General features: G+C 33.7%; 1 protein-coding gene across 1 annotated transcript in view; it reads right to left on the reverse strand.

Moving 5' to 3' along the window:
* ERBB4 (erb-b2 receptor tyrosine kinase 4) overlaps window positions 1-20,211 on the reverse strand; it is a 1,176,406-nt gene that overhangs the window by 192,165 nt on the left and 964,030 nt on the right. The window contains exons 17-18 of the mRNA XM_059395472.1: window positions 19,183-19,305; window positions 15,701-15,799 (exon numbers count right to left, since the gene is read on the reverse strand). Of these exons, the coding sequence (XP_059251455.1) occupies window positions 15,701-15,799; window positions 19,183-19,305 (222 nt within the window). The remainder of the gene's footprint in view (window positions 1-15,700; window positions 15,800-19,182; window positions 19,306-20,211) is intronic.

Consider the following 20,211-nt stretch of genomic DNA (forward strand, 5'->3'; position numbering starts at 1 on the left):
GCTAACACCCCACTCCTCCCCAGCCCCCAAAACACACTAGGTAGGATGTATGTGACAGTCCTCAGGCACCCCCAGCTGCTCTAGAACAAAGGAAAAACAAATGGTTAATTGATAGAGATTAGGGTTATGCAGGACATGAGCTTCCATCTATCTTAATGACTTACAAGAAAAAAAAAATCTCCAGAAACCCTATAGATTCAATTTCCTGGAGCCCTAACATCACCCTCCCCTCCATAGGATAGGAAAATCCTATGTAATTAGTCACTCCTCACAACCCCAGCGCAACAATTTCTGTCCATGTGTCCTGTCCCTGTACTTTAATAAAACCACTTTTCTGCACAAAAGATGCCTCAGGAATTTTTTCTTGGCCATTAGCCCCAGACCTCCAACACTTCAAACCATGTCAATAACTTGATCTTGAATTTTTCAGCCTCTAAAATTGTGGGAAAGTTTTTCTTAGCCTATAAGCGCAGTCTATGATACACAGTTACAGCAGCCCAAATGGACAAAGATTAGTTCTAAAGCCAAAGCCCATTCAAACAAACTGAAAGAAGAGAACAACCCAGAGCGAAGACACAATTCAGGAAACAAAGGAAAACATGAAAAACATCAACACCCTAAGACACATGAATACATATATACTGTATTCACCAAGAACACAGGGTTTCTTGCTTACTTGGTATGTTTTTTAAGGTTTTTTTTGTTTGTTTGTTTTTGTTTTTTATGATAGAAGAAAACAAAAACACCTTGTGGAAATTAAAAGTACAACACACGATATTTCTAAAAAATTTTTTTGGAAGGAAAGTTCAAGAAAACCCTCAGAAAAATGAGGAACAAATACATACACTTGGAAAATCTGAGACATAAGATTTGGAAATTAAAGAACAAATCCAGAGGTCTACAACTGACTAACTAGAATCCCAGAAGGAAGAGAAGAACAAGCCAGATAATACTATCAAAGATGCCATGAGAAAAAAAAAAAAAAGTTCCCAAACTAACAGATATAAGTTTCTAGATTCGAAGGGCCCTTAAAGAGTTCAGCACAATGAATGAAGGAAAAAAAAAAGTCTAAGGTTCATCATTTGGAAATCTTGGGAATAGCAGGGGGAAAAAAAAGCAGGAATTAGGAATTCCCTTCCTTGGTATTCTCCTTCAGTTCTAGGGTACCACACAGTTTCCCCATAACTCTTCATTACAGCAAATAATTCTTTATATAATACTAAACCAAGAAGGAGGAAGATACTTTTTTTTTTTTTAAGTTTTTTTTTTTGAAAGAGAGAGAGTGAGCATGAGAGGGAGAAGGTCAGAGGGAGAAGCACATTCTCCACAGAGCTGGGAGCCTGATATGGGACTCGATCCTGGGACTCCATGATCATGACCTGAGCTGAAGGCAGTTGCTTAACCAACTGAGTCACTCAGGTGCCCCAGGAAGAAGATACTGTATGAAGAAACTAAAGGATACAACTGAGTTGAAAAACAAAGGGAGATTCTAGATGAAGAGGAAGAGAGGGCCCAGATTACAGCTGGGTCTTTAACCTAGACAACTACCAGTCCAGATTGAACATGAGAGTGAAGTTCTTAAGGAAGGATTTCTCTCAGTAAGAGAGAGAAGGAAAACTAAAAACAAACCAAAACCTGGTAGAGTTCATGAAAATCCTATGTAATTAGTCACTCTGACCTCGTGGAAGAGAAGTCTGTAAATTGGGGAAGAATTAGAGGTAGAGATATAGAATGCTTAGAAGAAAAAATATTCTTGGTGAAATAGTTATCAGCAACACCTTTATAGTGATAATTCTGAAAAAAGACCCTAAATTATCAATATAATTTTGAAATTAAGACATAAATATTACATAAGGAATATAAGGGAAAAAAGTGTAGAAAAGGATCTGAGAATACTAAATCTTCACTTTCCGTATTAAATAGCCAAAAGGTTTTATCTAAAATTGATACAATCAAGAAATGGCAGAGGAAGCATATTTTTAGGAAGGTGGAGGGAAATGCCAGGAAACACAGCTAAGAAAATTATCTCTGAAAAGTAAGACCCAAGGGAGCAGTGAGTAGCAATAAGAGCACTAGAGGCTTATTTTTTTCTTTTCTTTTGTTTAAATATAAGCTGATAGTGCTATGTATATAGTACTATATAAACAAATATATAGTACTTATAATATATAATACTATATAAATATATATTTATAAGTATACAAATATAAATATTATATAAGATATAATATATAATAATTATAAGCATATAAACAATTATATTTATAAATATACATACTTACATAGATACATAAATATATATACTTATATTGATATTATATGTCTATATCTATTTCTATATACTACTTCAATTAAAAAACTAGAGAAAATATATCTTTAAAATTTCCCATTAAAAGAAAGTGAGTTATAAAAGAAAAAAAAAAGAAAGCAAAGTAAAGAAAAAAAAATGAGGTTATGCAGTCAAATAAAAATGCCTCTGGTTTATCTTGTCGAACCCAAAATATTAACTGTTTTTTTGCAGTCACCGATTGGTTTGCCTTTCTAGTTTCCTCTCTCCCTTTTATGAGTCTTAGTGCTTATTCAAATTATACACTAAAACTCCTGGGCCATCAACAGCCACTTAAACAATGGGACTCTACCTCTCATTTGATCCAGGAATAGTTATGTTCCCAAGACAGGCCACAGGGAAGCTTTTTCCTAAACTTTGCTCTTCAGACAAGGGGTTAGTGGGACACTTCACACAAGCTGGGTAAAAGCTGAGATGAGAGAAGTCTCTGTGATCTTTACCACATTTAATGTCTTGCCCCAGTCATTCCTGAAATACCGCAGTTTCCTACTACTTGGGATTACCATTATTGTTCAAGTGGGCTTATAAAATTTACTTTTCGGAGTGAACTATTACCAAATCTCACATTTATAAATGATTTCTTTCTACTTTCTTAAACTATTCTTCGTTTATAAGATTTTATGTTTTCTCCTTGACAAACCACAAATGGGGTCTCATAGGCAAAGGCACAGGTCAATTGATGTTGTGATGGCAAATTAAAAATGCCAGTTACCAGAGATAAAATGAAAGTTATATTATTACTCTCCCTAAAGTGTTATATAGTATTCAACACCCTGAGAGAAGGAAACATGATTTAAGAGTTGGCTTATATGAGCATAGGGGTTCATGGGATTTCTCCAAATCTTGATTGAGGTTTTACCTATTTGTGTGTGTGTGTGTGTGTGTGTGTGTGTGTGCACGTCCCCTGAGCACGCATGCTCTTAGTGGTGAAACTAATTTTGTTCTTACTTACAGGTGAATTTTACCTTGAGATTATGCCACTATCCCCTATTAGACACTGACATGTTCCTAAATTTAAGCACTTGAGAAGAAGAAATCCAAATGATAAATATCACTTAGTAGTCCGCCAAGGCCCCTTGTCCCTGAATACTTTATGCTCTGATGCTGATTTGTAAGTCAAATAGTTTAGTTGTATGCCAGTGCTCACATTCAGCCTTATCAACCTCATAGCACAAAGAGACCTTGTAATGTAATATCTCATCACCAAAAGGACAGTTAGATAATATAGGACCATGCTTCAAAAATGGCTTAGCTGGCAAATACATATTTTAAACAGACTGGTTGGTTGACTTAAATATTAGAACTGTCTTTCATCAAGTCTTGATTGGCTGATAACATTGAACCAATAGTAGCTTCTTTGAAAAACATTTCATTTAAGGTGATGAAAATAATATCTTGTATTATTAACAGATTCCTAAAAACCTTCATTTACTATCTGCATAATAATAATCTGGCATATACATTACCCTTTAGAAATTTAAACATCACTGTATCTATTTGAACTACTAATGGGAAAAGAGATATGAAGAAAAAAATCTTTAAATAATAGGAAGTTCTTAAACATAAGTTTTAATCTTATTATGAAAAGTTGGCATTAATTATGCAAGTTTGTGTGCCAAAATATACTTTGCTGGTCTTGGTTGCTTTATTATCATGATGAATACAAGAAAATGTATTCAATATGCCTGGATCACAATTCACAGATTTTAAATAAATTGTTTCTTTTTTGCTTTTCTGATACTGCTTTAAGAAGTTCAAGCTAATCAAAGTCTAAATCTTAAAGGGAGAAAATAATTTATTGATTGAAACAGGCCATGATGCATGAGTCTTGTAAAGAGATAAAATTAAATTTACTGGAGAAGTGCTCTGTACTTCATCTTCACTTCCACTAGGAAATGGTGTGTTGTTCTGCCTACATAGGAAGAAAAATAGGAAAGAATACCTGGAGGCCAGGGTCTTTCCAGACGTCATAGTAATTTCCAAATGGATGACATTAGAGAAATTGAAGAATTCTCATCCACTGCCCATCTCACCACAACATATGCCCTGTAGGAGTTCTAACTTACATGTTTAAATTGGGAATTTTTTGGTACAGATGGTGGTGGTTAATTTCCACTGGACCACAGATAAGGTTTTAAGTAAAGGGATGATAATCTGTTAATAGCAATTCTGCTTACTTCAGAAGCAGTGGACTTTATGCTTTAATAGGAAAGTCCTGTACTCATTTTCAATTAGAAAACTCTGCCAACACAATTACACACACTGTTTATAAATATCTTAATATCCAGTGGTAAATAAGAATGTCATTTTCTTAACCGTTACAGATGTCTGTGATGTACACAAATGCAGATTTACTGTAACAAATAATTATAAATTATAAATATATAAAATATATATTTATATAAAATATATAAAATAGAAATATATAAAAATATATTTAAAATATAAACATATAAATATTATAAGAGAATACAACTTGATTGAAGAGGAAAAAATGAACATTGTTTTAAAATGGCAAGGTTTATTTCTACAGGCAGTCACTTTCAATAACAATTAGATTATCAAGCAGAAGAGCTGATTGATCGTTAATGAATCTCTTGATATTATTCCATAGTTTTCAAAAATATAAAGATTAACTGGAAAGGTTGTCATGGACATTATGTAAGAGTTAATAGGGTGTACAAGTGTAAAAACAGAACAGAACCTTTTCAAAATATGTTCATACCTAAACCCAATAAAATAGGAGATTTGTGGCACTCTTTTGGGTGGCCAGCATTAATAGGCAAATATTCCTAATAAATTAATCTCCACAACTAACAGCCACAGTGAAATGGAAATTAACAAGTTCTTGCTTTTATTTTTAAAATAAAAATATCTGAAACAAGAAATATCAGTGTTTATATAAGTACCTACATCCAAAAACTGTGTTAAACTTCAATAACATACTTTGAAGGAGTTAGTGTTGAGTAAGTTATAAGAAAATATTTGTATTTTAACTTTTCCCTCCTGACTTAAAGCAGATTCCACATCAACCAACAAACTCCACAGTCGCATACAAGATGGTTTATATATCATGTATATATCGCATAAAATATATAAAAATAAGTCTATGAAATACATATAGAAGAAACAAGATAAGGATAAAAATAAACTGAAACAAGGTCAATTATTTTCTAAAATGCTTGCATTTTAGAGGCACCTGGTTGGCTCAGTCGGTTAACTGTCTGCCTTCGGCCAGGTGATGATCCCAGGGTCCTGGGATAGAGCCCCACGCTGCTGAGCAGGGAGCCAGCTTCTCCCTCTCCTTCTGCTCCCCAGCCCCGCCCATCCCACCTGTGATCTCTCTCTCTGTCAAACAAATAAATTAAGTCTTTAAAATGCATGCATTTTAGACAAAAGCAATCAAATAAATTGGAAGACCGAAAAATGTATTCCTGCATTGGTGAAGAGTTTAAAAGATCCTTAAATCCACCCACCATTAATGACACTATTTCCTTCTATGAATTTCCTGTCATACTTCCTCTGTTCCAACCTGATAAAACATTGCTTTATCAACTTAATATCACCAGAAAAATCTCACCAAGTTTAAGTCTATGCCATGATAGTGATCTAATAAGCCCTAGAGTACAAAGATGGCATGGGACTGTGTGCATAGTAGGCCCTCCATAAAAGCCTATTAAAAAAACAATGAAGTAAGCATATCCACCCTTCAAACTAAAAATAAATATTTACTAAATTCTTACTACTCAGTAAGTGGGTGGTAAAGGAGTTACAAAGCCTGAAGTAGCTATCAGAAGATACCAACAACCCTGCTGGGGATGCAAAAATAACACACAGCTTTAGGTGCTACACCTTAGTCCATGCATTATAAATTTAGTAGAAAACTAAAGAAAATACAGTAATGTAGGTTGAAATCCCCTCTGATGTAAGCCAACATTACATGAAAAAAACTAAAGAATATTTTGTTGTGAAGCATCTGTCTGCAAAAGAACAAAATACTTTTTCATTAATGAGAACATAGTAACATGTTCATTAAGTGAATGAGCCATCCTCATTTTGAAATTAACTTATTTTTCATTTTAAAGGGACCTGGCTCATTACTTTATCACAAAAGTAAAGTATTTTTCTGGCTTTGTACTCAAGCCTCTTGTGTTTGCAACCCTCCCAAAAAGCTTATACACGTTTCCTGCGGTTAATTTACCACAGGTTTGCTAAAGCCAACAATTGTTAATTAACTGATCAGATTCACCTATTATTTGTATACATTATATTAAACATATTCCTAATGCACTCAAACTTCTTTGTAAGGATGCAAGGAAATTACAGTGAATATGGTGGAGATCAAGTGGGGCCTTAGATCTTCATTATAAATTATCAAAAAAAAAAAGAACTGGTTCCCTGGGCTATTTTCTTACCAGGAAAGGAATGAAAAAGGGAAATTTATTTCCGACCATAAATCCCAAATGTTTCATTTTCATTTTCCCCGAGTTAACTTTCTCACCTAGCTAAGCAGCATTTCCCGCTATTATTAGCTGCTCGTCCAATATCAGCTGACCAGTATCCATCAAACGCCTTGCTTCCATGAGCTTAGAGACTCCCAAGGAACCCCACGTATGCAGACTTCTGCTTACAGCTTCTAATTATTTTCTAACAGATAATAGAACATTTAAGTTCCGAGAGGTTAGATTAAATTTGTAAGTGGATCAAAACCCTAGATAAAACTGCAGAGGCTATGATCACTGTGGAAAACTGTAAGCTTTTTAGTTTTGAGATAAAATGCCCTCACTGATTGCTTATTTTCGTGACAAACCACTCTCATAATTTTTCTAACTCAGAGGTGCTCATTCTTATTTCTAATCACACTGTGCCCACCTATACATAAACTGTAAGCGATGAGAATTAAAAACATGGCTTTTTAAAAGCTGCAGCAGCTTAGAAATGTTCAAAACAATACCTTGATATTTTTATTTTTACTGGGGAAATAAATTGAGCTTTTTATGTAGTATTTATAGAACAAGTCATTTTTTAAAAAGGCTTAAAGAGAGATTCTATGGTAATCATTTTAGGAAAAGGGGTAATGATGAGATTAAAATATATGCATTTACAGTATAGGCAATACTTATGATTTATTTATATTGATAATATAATTATAAAATATATGTAAAATATATAATAATGTATAATATTAATATATATCAATATATATTCATTCCACTATGTAGATACACATATGTGTGTGTGTGTGTGCGCTACTGAAAATATCAGCACATTGAGCCTTCATTTCCTGAATCAAATCACTGGTACCTGAATAACTGAAATCACCTTATGCCACATAATGTAAATCAGGCTTTTATTCAGGTGGTCCCTTCCTCTAGCAGAAAAAATATTTTATATCCTTGAAACTGCAAACAGAGGATTAAACCTTAATCAAACCATCCATATCAAGGTTTGATATGTTTTGAAATTATTTGCTAATTTTTTGGAAATTCTGTTCCCCAGTCTCTGCTCGCCCTATGGGCAAGAGCTTTCTACCTGAATTTTATGAACAAGTTTTATATGATAAACAGCTCTTCCTACTGGTGCAATCAAACGGACTGAGAATTCTTTCTAAGCCATTATAATTAGCAAATACTATTCAGATTGGAGTCAGAAACTGCACATGATCAGTATAATTCTCTTCTAGCTCTCTGGTGGCATAGCAATACATCCCCTAGTGATTTATGAAATTCACCAAATTGTAGAGTTTACAGAGCTGGAAAATATCTACAATATGGAAAACTAATGCCTTTAACAGATTCCTAATTTTCATTTATTGAATTCAAATATTGGCACAGTAGACTATGTGCCTTTGAGAAATGTCCTTTCATGCACACAAACCCAAGAAATGCTTTGGAGAAACAGAAGCAGAAAACTTAAGTTACATGTTGAGGTTTACAGAGAGAAACCTGTTTTGGTTTTATAGTCTCTTTTAGGTGCTTCAAGAGAAAAATTAAGCCTGTGAGAATATAAAACTTGTCAGGTATGTTGCCTATTTTCAAACATTTTAGTATTCCCTCAGAAATATCCAAAGCTGAAGTTTTAGAATATCTATTAAATTCAGATAACTGATACCAGCAATGAATTATGACTGCAGTCAATTATTTCTATTATTTATTTTTGCCAAAATCTCTGATAAAATCAAACTTTTTCCGCCCCTTTTTATACAGGATCCCATCCACGCATCCTTACTCCTATTGGAATAGATATAAATAGGCAAGAGACAGGGGTGGGTCTGGGGGAAACTCTAATAACAGGTTGTTATTAGAGAAGCAAACACTATCTTAAACCACAACATAAAATATCAGGAACTCAAGATTAAGAAGAAGCTAAAAATGAAACCTAGCCCTACCTGCCCACATTTGCACAGAAGCATTCAAATGGTTCCCACTAGGGGAGGTTCCTGGCCTCCTGGATATATCGAAAATCTACAAAGTGTTTTCCTTCTTCTTCTGCTTCTTCTTCTTCTTCTTTTTTTTAAGATTTATTTATTTATTTGACAGAGAGAAAGAAAGAAAGAGAGAGCACAAGCAGGGGGAGCAGGAGAGGGAGAAGTAGGCTATTTGCTGAGTAGGGAGCCTGATTGGGGCTCTATCCCTGGACCCTTAAATCATGACCTGACCTGCTAAGGCAGATGCCTAACTGATGGATCCACCCAGGCACCTCAGGGTTTTCCCACTTAAAGTGTTTCAAAGAGTCAATACTCTTACTTATAGAGTCAATATGGAAGATCTATTTTTCAGAGATATGTTATTACTCTGGATTCAAAACAGCTACTAAATTTGAGTTTGTAGAAATAAATCAGAGATTAGCATTATAAATATTTAAGGAAGATGATCCAAGTACAATATGTCAAATAAAGGTAAGACTGTTGGGGGGAAATACTACAGAAATTAATTAGATTGGAATGAAGAAGGCTTAAAAGAGGAATAGAAGTCTTTTGAAAAATAGGGGAAAAAATCTATTCAGGCAATTAACAAAACATTTATTGGTTCCTAACTACATGCTTGCATTATGTTTGTCATTAAATAGGCAGTTGTGGGGTCAACAGACAGTCTTCGTTGTCATAGATCCTATAGCCTAGTGGTAGAGTGGGCTTCTACAATAATAACTAGCACAAATACGTAGGTAATAGTCTATCATGATAGATGCACAAAGGAAAATTTCTAAACTCTGTTAGGTTATCATTTGGATTAAGGGGTCAGGAAAGCTATCTTGGAGATCATATGCTTAAACTGAGAAAATAAGAATGACTGCGAGTTCATCAGTTATAAATGGAAGAAAGACCCTCCAGGCAAAGGCATTGTCCTGCTTGGCTTGTAAGCAGGAGAAAGAAGGTCAATGAAGAGAATGAAGACAGGAAAAGTGATGAGGAGGTCAGGAAGCAAGGATTTAGTATTTTGTCTTAGTGAAGCCACTGGAAGTTTTTATGCCAAGGAGTAACACAATTTAAGACTTGTATTAAAAAGTAAGGAGATCCAACTGGAGGTTATTCTCATAATTCAAGCTGAAGACATCAACAGTTTGGATTAAGGTGGTAGCAGTGGAGTATAACAAGAAAAGGAAGCTCTCCAAATGTGTTCTTGGCATAGAATAGAAGTATTTGCTCTTGAATTGGTAATGGATCATGTGAGGGATTGTGATATTCAATGACAAATCCCAAACTACTGATATGGATAATAAGGGTGGATAGATACCCAAATTATTTACGTAGGTAAGACTGAATGCAGAACAGATTTAGAAGAGAAGGTATAAAAGAACATTCTGAATGTGTTAAACTTGAGATGACCCTGAGATTTCAACTTGGAGATATCAAGGATGAAGAGAAAGTCAGATTCATAAAATAAACTAGAGATGAAATTTGGTAATTCAAAGAGAAAATTTAGGGAAAAGAGGTCTAGACCATGGCACCGAGAAATTTCAGTATTTCCAGGATTGCTTAATGCCAGCATGATTTTGAGAAGCAAGAAAGTTGAGGATTTTTAAAGGAATGCGATTGTAACAGTGAGCCATGAATCCAAGTTGTTTGAGGAGGGATATAGGGAAGGGGCAGCTGAGAGGTAGCGAAAGCTAGAAGAGTAGATATATGGGTGACACCTAAAAGGGTAAAATGTTCCTCAAGTATGTGCAATAGAAAAGGAACCAGAGGGGCAGGAGAAGGCAGTTAGAGAATGGGGTGTTTGAAATAGTGATTTCAGATGTGATGCCATTTCTAATCAAGCTCTATACAGTTAACAGGATATAAACAAGGCTTAATGGAATAAATTATAACAGAAATTATTTACTTCAGTTACTGGTAAATTTCTTTTTTCTTGTGTTTACTTTTCCTCCCTTTCTTTTCTTTTTAGGAGACCTTTGAAAGACTAACTTCTATTTCTAATGGAGTTTATAGAATCTCTTTTTGAAGATATTGTTTGATTTTTAAAAGCAAAGTAACTACCTAAATGCTTTCTTAGTTATTTTAGCTATAATTCTTTTAAGGAAAGAAGAATTGTTTATAACTGACTTCTCAAGATCATGGCAGCAGTGTTGAATCCTTTGACATCTAAGTAATGGGCTTTTTAAAAAAGGAATTTTGCATTTTGTTTTACCTCTAAAATTGATTAATTATATTCATGTATGCAAATGAGCAAAATCTGTAAGACCTAAAGATATCATTGGATTAAATTGTATGAATTTTTAAAAATCCATTATTAGTATGATACAGGATCTAAGAGTTATTATTAACTCTGTGAAGTCATAAGCATAAAAATGTTATTTTAATAATGTGAAATTATGTTATTGAACAGAACATCTTTTCAAATAATTTTTTTAAGTCTGCTATAATCTGAAAGAAAATATAAACTCTACTAGTAAATTCTATTTGTCTCAACCCATTAATATGATATCAGTTAGAGTTGGAACAATTCTCATTAAGGCAATGAATATGATCGGGCACCAGGATGGCTCAATCAGTTAAGCGCATCTGACTCTTGGTTTCTGCTTAGCTCCTGATCTCATGGTCATGATCTCACTGTTATGAGATCGAGCCCCACATCAGGCTCTGCGCTGAGTTGAGCATGGAACCTCCTTGGGATTCTCTCTCCTCTCCTTTTGTCTCTCTCTACCTGCTCACATGCTGGCTCACTTTCTCTCTCTCTCTCTCTCCTTCTCTCTCTCAAAAATAAATAAATACATACATACATACATACAATTTTTAAAGAATTCATTGAATATCATAAAGGCAATACAAGGAAGAGCAACATGTAAGCAAAATTCACATGGACATTTCTTCTGAAAACAGTGCAATGATCATACAAGATAAATAGATTTTCCTATTGTATAGGGAGAGGGCAACAAGTTCTTCTTCCTTTAATAGAAATATGACTATTTTTTTAAAAGATTTTGTCTATTTATTTGACAGACAGAGATCATAAGTAGGCAGAGAGGCAGACAGAGAGAGAGGAGGAAGCAGGCTCCCCGCCATGTGAAAGCCCAATGAGGGGCTCTATCCCAGGACCCTGGGATCATGACCTGAGCTGAAGTCAGAGGCTTTAACCTCCTGAGCCACCCAGGTGCCCCGAAATATGACTATTTATACAGTAAGCCTGGATAATCTGAAACAGTAAGCCTGGATAATCTGAAACATATTTCCTTGGAGCAACTTACTGGGAGCTAGGTGGTTGACTTGGCATGGGAAAGCTGACAGTAAAGCCAACAAACAGAGCACTAAGCTGAAGCATTATTATTATTCAGTCACTGGAATTTAGGATAATTGTTTTTTTAATCTCAATATTTTTTAAGAAAACAAATAAATAAAACATTTAAATACACGTACACTTACAAGGGATAATGTCAAGTGATAGTGGGCTTAAATATCAGAGCGAACAACAACAACAAAACAACAGTAGTAGAAATTCAGACAAACTCAAGAGTCTGTCTGATTTGACCAGACCATGTTCCCCAATTCTAGGAATCTTACTCAATAGCTTCATTTTTTAGTTATGTGTTCTGTAGCATTTTATGGATAAAAAGAAAACAAAACACAAAACCCAAAAGACAACAAGGTAAAACCAAACCAAAAATAAAAAAAATAATACCCTGTGCTTTTCCAATGAAATGGTGATATTTGAAACAAAAACTAGACATGTGTATAAATGTAGATATTCTTCTTAAGAAGGTGGACCTCTAGGGTTGTTGTTCAATGTGATCTTCCTTTATGGTAATTAAGGACATACTGGCCATTCAGTAGCTATGTGTTATTATTGTCATTATGAATCCATTAGACATATTCAGGTGAGTTGAGTAACAGCCTTCTGACCAAATTCTCCTTCTCCTGCTTTTAGCATAGCATTTCATAGAATATAGATTGTTTCTTATTTATTTTTGCCTATGGTTTTTACCATAGAATTTTTATTCTAAAAATCATCTCCTGTGCCCTGGATATCAATAGAAATATTGGATGTAGTGAGTTTTAAGTTGTTGCATTTTGTCATTTATTAAAATAACCAGTAACACAGAGCTACATCTAATAAACTTAGTAGTAGTAGTTATTGAATCTAGAACATTCTACTCCAACTATAAAGGTGCATGTTGGGGATAGGGTGGGACAAAGAGATCTAATGCTTAGTAAGAGTATGCAGTTCCCATTATCTTCAGAAGCTTTATTTTTTTTCTTTAAAATGGCATAAAACATATGCTGATAAACAAATATATATAGACACTAGTTTGCAAAAGAGAAGGTAGCATGATTGCAGTATGTGTTATACGAGTTTGAAAGTTAAACTTGGAATATTCTACCACATGGAAGGACCCAAACTAAAAGATATGTCAAATAAGACTTTAATCTCAATAACCTTGGGAATATGAGCAACTTTAACTTAATTCTTAGGCCCAAATTATAAATAAATTTGCTCACATGAAACCTTCTACTACAGTTTGATATGTTATTTAAGTATTCATAATGATTTACACACATAGTAGATGAGCTAACAATGTTGGTATGAAATGTGGATAATTTTGCATTCAAATTACACCAGCCTGTTTAAAATCTGAATTTATCGTTAACTTTGCCAGTGTGACTATATTTTAATTATTGTGATGTCATACTAATGTTTTGAAGGAAGTTGTGAAAATAGTAGGAGGTGTTTCTGCTTGATATTTATTGAAATTGCCAATAGAATTCCACCAATCTATTAATCTTCTAGTATTTATCCATGAGGTATGAGGGCTCGGTAAAAATATTTTCCCTAATAAATATTTCTTTAAACTTTTAAAAAGAACATATTGTTTGGAGTCTGTTGGTCACCAGATTTATCAACCATTTAGGAAAATGACCCCTTTCATGGCTCAATCAGAGTCTCATCTAAAATTCAGTAGAAATCTTAAGACTTCAAGCTGCCATCTCCACTCCTGTTTCCATGGGAATAGACTTCAGATCAGGAAAAAAAAAAAATGGATAGGGTTAGGAGCTTTCAAATAATCATTCAAAATCATGATGAAGCTTTTAGAGCTTCTTTCTTAGGTGATTATTTTGTAGCCTCTTAACCCCTTTTTGCCGGTCTGTTTCCATGGAAATATGACAAAAATGGCTGTCTAAGCCTCCAGCAGAGATTATTAGCATTCTTGTGGATTTCAGCTTTGGCTACAGTCTAGGCTGAGCAAGATCTTTTTTTTTTTTTTTTTTTTTTTTTTTTTAAACTCTGTCTTACATATTAACTTATATTGTGTATATTCATTGTCCTTTTTCTTCATAACTTTCACTTTGAAAATTCCTTTCACAACATATACATATAATCAAGATCAAATTGATTGTGATATCACTGAAAAAGGCTTCAGTTTTACATTTTACTATATGAGCCAGGACATGTAGCTGCAGAGAATGTTAGAACTTTTAGACACCTGCAGAAAGAAACACTATTTAGTTACTGGACTCAATGTCTGTCAGGTGTTGGTAGATAAGTAACAAAAGTGGTATTCAAAATATTAAGCAACTGGTAAGGTACAGCACCAACTGATCAGAACAGCTGGTTTGTACCAGTTAATTATCAGTTCTATTATCTAATAACCAATATATTGTTGAACTAAAAGCAGCCCTATATAAGAAAGTAAGCATTATATCCAAATAAATTATTCAAAGTCAAAAACTGAGCTCCTGTACAACCTAAAAAAGAGCTTACAAGAAAAACTGGGTAGAAATATATAGCAATCCATCTTTAAAAATCAAAATGCATATGCTTGCATCATCTTTCATATAAAGATCATTTAAAAATCAAAATTATTCTTATTATTGAAAATTTTATGCTAAAATAAGAAAGAATATATACATGGGTCTTTGATAGAACCTCTGGCAAGTTATCTTGTGTTCAATGTGAAAAAAATAACAGCATACCTCATACATATTTTATCTGTCCTACCTTCTGAAATTCGCTGAACAGCTCAATCTACAATTTTTGCTAGGGGAAATCTTAAAGTTCTGATTAACTTCATAAAGTATTTTTATTCTTCAGAGCTCTCTTATTTTTCTATAGTTGGAGCTTTTTACCCATTAGGTTTGTCTTCTGAATTTGAACTGAAAAAGTAAATTTCAATTGGTAATTATCTGACTTAGGTAGATTCCTAATTTAAATTTAACACTAACTTACTATCGAAACTAATCTTGATTAATGTTTTTTGTTAGTAGATTATAACAATAATAAAATAAATCAGCCTAATTAATTTTTCAGACCATCATCCCTACTCCCAAATGCAATTTGCCTTTCTTTACTTGGTGGTTAAATACAAAGCACTTGAGAGCAGAATTTGGCTTGCAGGGTTTCAGCCTTCAGCTTATTTGTGTAAATAAAGTTTACTGGAACACAGTCATACCCATTCTTGCATTTTTTTGTTTTGTTTTTGTTTTCAAAGACCTTATCTATTTACTTGAGAGAGAGAGAGAAAGAATGAGAGAGAGAGCATGAGAAAGGAGAGGGTCAGAGGAAGAAGCAGACTCCCATTGATCAGGGAGCCCAATGTGGAACTCGATCTGAGGACTTCAGGACTAGGACCTGAGCCAAAGGCAGTCACCCAACCAACTGAGCCCTCCAGGCGCCCCTGTTTTGTTTTGTTTTTAAGTGTCTATGGCTGCTCACTTACCCAAAGGATGGAGTTGAGTAGTTTCTATGGAGACCACGTTGCACAAAAAAGCCCATTTATTCTCTGGTTCTTTAAGCAAAAGTTTGCTGACCTTTGCTCAAGGCTTTAATTGTAGAGTATACCATTTCTTTCTCTTTTTTTAAATTCTAAAAGCAGTCTATTAAAAATGGATAAAAAATGTGGTTGCCTGGTGTTTATACTTACATCCATGAACTCCACATTGGCTTTGGGACCAGTTGTTTCATTAAGAATCTTAATAGCCACAGGAATCTTTACTGTTTCTCCTTCAGGTACCCAAATGCCCTTTGGGGGGGAAAATCACATTAAATCTATATGAAGATATAGAAATTTATACCAGAAACAACATTTGATTTAACCACTCAATCTATTAATTTCTTAAAAAATAATTTAGAGATTCTATATTCTTTTATTCAGTCAACAAACATTTATCTAATACCTGTTATGTGTTACAAGTTACTTAGCAACTTTGTTGTTTCCTTTCATTATCTGAAGATGAATCATATATTTATTCTGCTTTCAAGGTGTTTACTATTACATTATAAAGCATTGCTATTATAAAATTCAATTTGAATGTGTGAAAAAGCTTTTCAATAGTGACAGAAATGAAATAAGATATAAATATTAGATTCAGATGATATATCAATTTCTTAAGACTCAGAGAACACTGTTCCAATTTTTGATCTTTAGTTGTCTCATTTGTAATTTAGAAGACTGGGTTAAGTCATGTTGGAGGTTCTTTTCAGCTTTAATATTATTTAATTATTCTGTAACTAAAACAAATAAAGATATAAAAAAACATATTTTCCTGTTCCTGAAGATTGAATTGGTTTAAAAATTAGTTTTCTAAGATGATTATTTAAGAATTTGTTTTCAAAGACAAGTACTAGAGAGAACTGAGCACATATTAATTTGTCTTTATTATCAAATATTGTGTATGTGTTTGTCAAGGATTTTTATTATCTCTGAATATAAAATATTTATACTGGCCATTGCCAGTTCTCTCCTCCTACAAAAATATCATTATAATATCTGAATAGGATCTACACACTAGAAAGGATAAAGTAGGTGGAACTTGAGTCAAGTACAACATTAAGGTAAATAACAGCATTTCTGAGTAAACAATTCAACCATTTGAATTAGGACAATAATTTTGGTAAGACATTGGGGGTGCATCAATTATCAAAGAATTTTTTCTTTTGAAATTCTGTGTTCTCTTACGAACACAGAAGCAAGAAAATCTCAAATTTTAGCTTATTAGCCCTGACATCAAAAAAGTCTTCTTAGTCCAGTTTTAACATTAAAATGAAAGGGGGAAAAATTCTCTTATTCCTAAAGAGAACATCTCTAGTTTTTCTTAATATCAGTTGGTTCTAGTCATAAAAAAAGTGTTTTTCATTTTGTACTTCATGCTAAAATGTATGTATTTGTATTACTGAAAGTTGTAATGATATAAGAGGAGACCTAAGCACAAGAATTATTAAAAAGTGAGAATAATACAGAAAAAAGGGGCTTTAACCATTAGAAGATGAAGTTAAGAGTTACATTCTTCTTGGGGTTAATAGGGAAATCTATGTGTTAAATTAAAAAAAAAGAAAAAAAGCCAAGTTCCTTGTGGTATAACTTTTTTTTTAACTATTAATGCAGTAATGGGGAGGAAGAAGCCCAAGATCCATAGACTACATTTTCTTAGTGTCTTAGTGATGGTATGTAGGGTAGAGAACAGGCTTACCATTATTCAATAAAGTAACCAGAGGGGGGTTACTTTATAAAGATATAGCATCAATATCAAAGTATACTTTTGAAATACGAATATAAATTCAGTGTGAATTAATTTGTACTGCTTTTTAAATAAGTATAGTCATTATTTTCTAGTCCTAACCAGACAAAAATTCAACTACACTAATATCCATGGTAAATTGGTTCAAATCTTTAATACTTAAACACAGCATATGTCCAACCAGGAGAAAAATCAACCAAGTAATTAGCTAAGCTAATATGCATTTCTGTGGTCAAGAGTAGTTCTTTCCCATTTAAGACAATATGCCTTGGTAAGAACTAATATGTTAATTAAAACAGCATCAACTGTAAATACAATAGGTATAAGACTGAAATGTACTTATGGACCTTTCAATACAAGTAATTTCAATAAAGCTACAATGCTCATGGACAACAGGCAAATAGTTATTCATAATAAAAACATTTATAAAGTTTTATAATTAAAGGTCTAAATGGTAATTTTTCCCTGCTGAGGTCATTAGATCATATTTATTCTTAAGTTAAATGGTATCCATGATTTAAAATAAAATTCACTTTCCAGACCATATCATCTTTAAAATAAAAAGTTAATTATATGCTAGGAACAATCCAAAATTGAGTTACCTTTGAAATGGAATTATTTATAACATAATATAAATAGAAAAGCAGGATAAGCCATATTTCTTTGAATATACAAATAATTTGAAAACTAGAAAGCACCAAGTCAGCTGAGAAGTTTCTACTCAAATTAGGTGTTCAATTAATAATTTTTAGTTTAACGAAACAAAATATGCACACAAAGAGTTTAAGAAATTTCTGCATCTAGGCCTTAGAATAAAATAATTTTATTTTAAAAAGATTAAATTATTTTTGGAACACTCAGGAGGGAAAATTAAGGTTTATATTCTAGTTGTTAATACTTTTTGTTAAATAAACATTTGTTTTAAGTAGAAAAAATGAACATTTTAAAGTGCAAAATTTCTAAGATCCAGTCTATTTTAACAGAAATACTTGTAAAAACTTCAGGCTTGATATAGCTTTAAGAAACCTATAAAACTGTCAAAGTAAAATTTGGGGAACTGTTCTAACAGACATCGCAAGAAGGATTTAGCACTAACCCAGCAGTTTCTTATACTTTTACTTACGTTAAACATAAATTTCACCACAATTAACCTTGGGCCTGGCCTCTGAATTGGTTTTATAATTAAGCTAAATAAGTAAACATGCAGATGACATTATCTGAACTTTGCCTTTCCAAAAATATCTCTTATTGGAAACCCATGATTTCACCTTTCATTCTATCTAACCTGAATTTCACAAAGAAAGTCACTTTTTTAGTTTGCATATAATGGTGAGGACAACCAAACTGAAAATTTTTCTGCTAAATCATATTAACAGGTAGGCAAAAAAAAAGTGGTTTTGGAACGAATCCTATCCTGTTAACAAATCAGGACATTTGTGTGGATTCTAAAGAGACAGGCAGTGTCATTCTGAGGGGGAGATGTGGGAATTAAAGGGCAGGAGAAAAGAACAAGGATTATGGCATATGCTCAGGCCTGTCTGGGATTCCATGGAGCACTGTGTAGGGGAAGGAAAATGGGCTCGAGCTGTATATTCTAGGTAGGGACAAAATTTGCCAACATAAAAAGTGGATCAAAAGGGTATGGACAGAAAGACTATATGCTGTGGCTCTTTGTGACAGTTTCCTGCTTTCCCATGCTAGTTTCTATCCCAGCTTGCTCAATAAAAATGAATGAATTCACTTATGCAGCAACTTCTCAATACGATACCGGTTGTCCTCTCCGAATATTAAAAGGAAATTAGGTTAGCTAGAGCAATAATTCTGGCTGTTATTTAAGAGAAGTCTGAAACAAAAAATAACTGGTGGTATGGGTTATTTTTTTACTTACCTTATAAACTGTTCCAAAAGCACCTGAGCCAAGTACTTTCACTCTTTTGAGCTCAGTTTCTTTCAAAATACGAAGTTGAGCTTGATTGGGTGCAGTACCACTGGGAGTTAAAGGTTCTACCAACTACAAAACAAAAAGAATACAGGTTCTCTAACTTTCAATTCCAGTCAATGCCTCTCCCTTGTCCTCTGCCTGATGCTCTTTCTCATACATACAAAAAAATACACAGGCATACTTTCCTTGACAATTTTTTTGTCGTATGGATCACTCACTATTCCCTCAGTCTATCCTTTCACTTCTCAAGCTCTTTGTCTGGGTGAACACAAGTTACAATGTGCCTACTTTAGGCATATTAAGCTAGGAGATTCTCCTGCCCCCTTCCGCACTCCCCCCGCCCCAACATTTTAAAGAAATTTAGGCTAATTAGCGGCTCCTAATCCTACTTTTTGAAGTCCTTCCAGTTTTGGTATCTACAACAAAGAGTCAGATCTTAGTTATGTCCATGTACTCTATCAAAGTTTTCTTTCTCGTTTTAGGAGACTCAATAAATAGAATTAGAAAAATAAAATATAACTAGGAAGCCAGGACAAATGTGTCAGAAGAGAACAAAGTAAGTTAACACAATACCAATGCACCAGGACAGTGCTGATAAAATTTTCATGTACATTTGAATTACCCGAGGTTCTTGTGAAAATGCAGATTCTAGGTCAGTAACTTAAGGCTGTGGCTGAAATTTGAATTTTTGCAGAACTCCAGGTGAATTCTATGTATGATGATGGTCCTTGAGCACATTTTAAGCAGCAAGACACTAGAGTACTTTACAGATCAAATATTCTAAAATTCTATGAAATGATTCTAGATTCTGGGTGAATGCTATGGTATGCACAGGGATAAAATAGCCACCAGCGAGAAAACTTCATTAGTTTTGGCTTCCTGGAGGAGACACACTTTAGAATTGGTCTTGAGGGGAGCAAATTTTGGTTTCAGCTCAGGTCACTATCTCAGGGTCCTGAGATGGAGGCTGCGTTG

This window comes from Mustela nigripes, chromosome 3 (genome assembly GCF_022355385.1).
Source record: "Mustela nigripes isolate SB6536 chromosome 3, MUSNIG.SB6536, whole genome shotgun sequence".
In the NCBI taxonomy this organism is placed as follows: Eukaryota; Metazoa; Chordata; class Mammalia; order Carnivora; family Mustelidae; genus Mustela; species Mustela nigripes.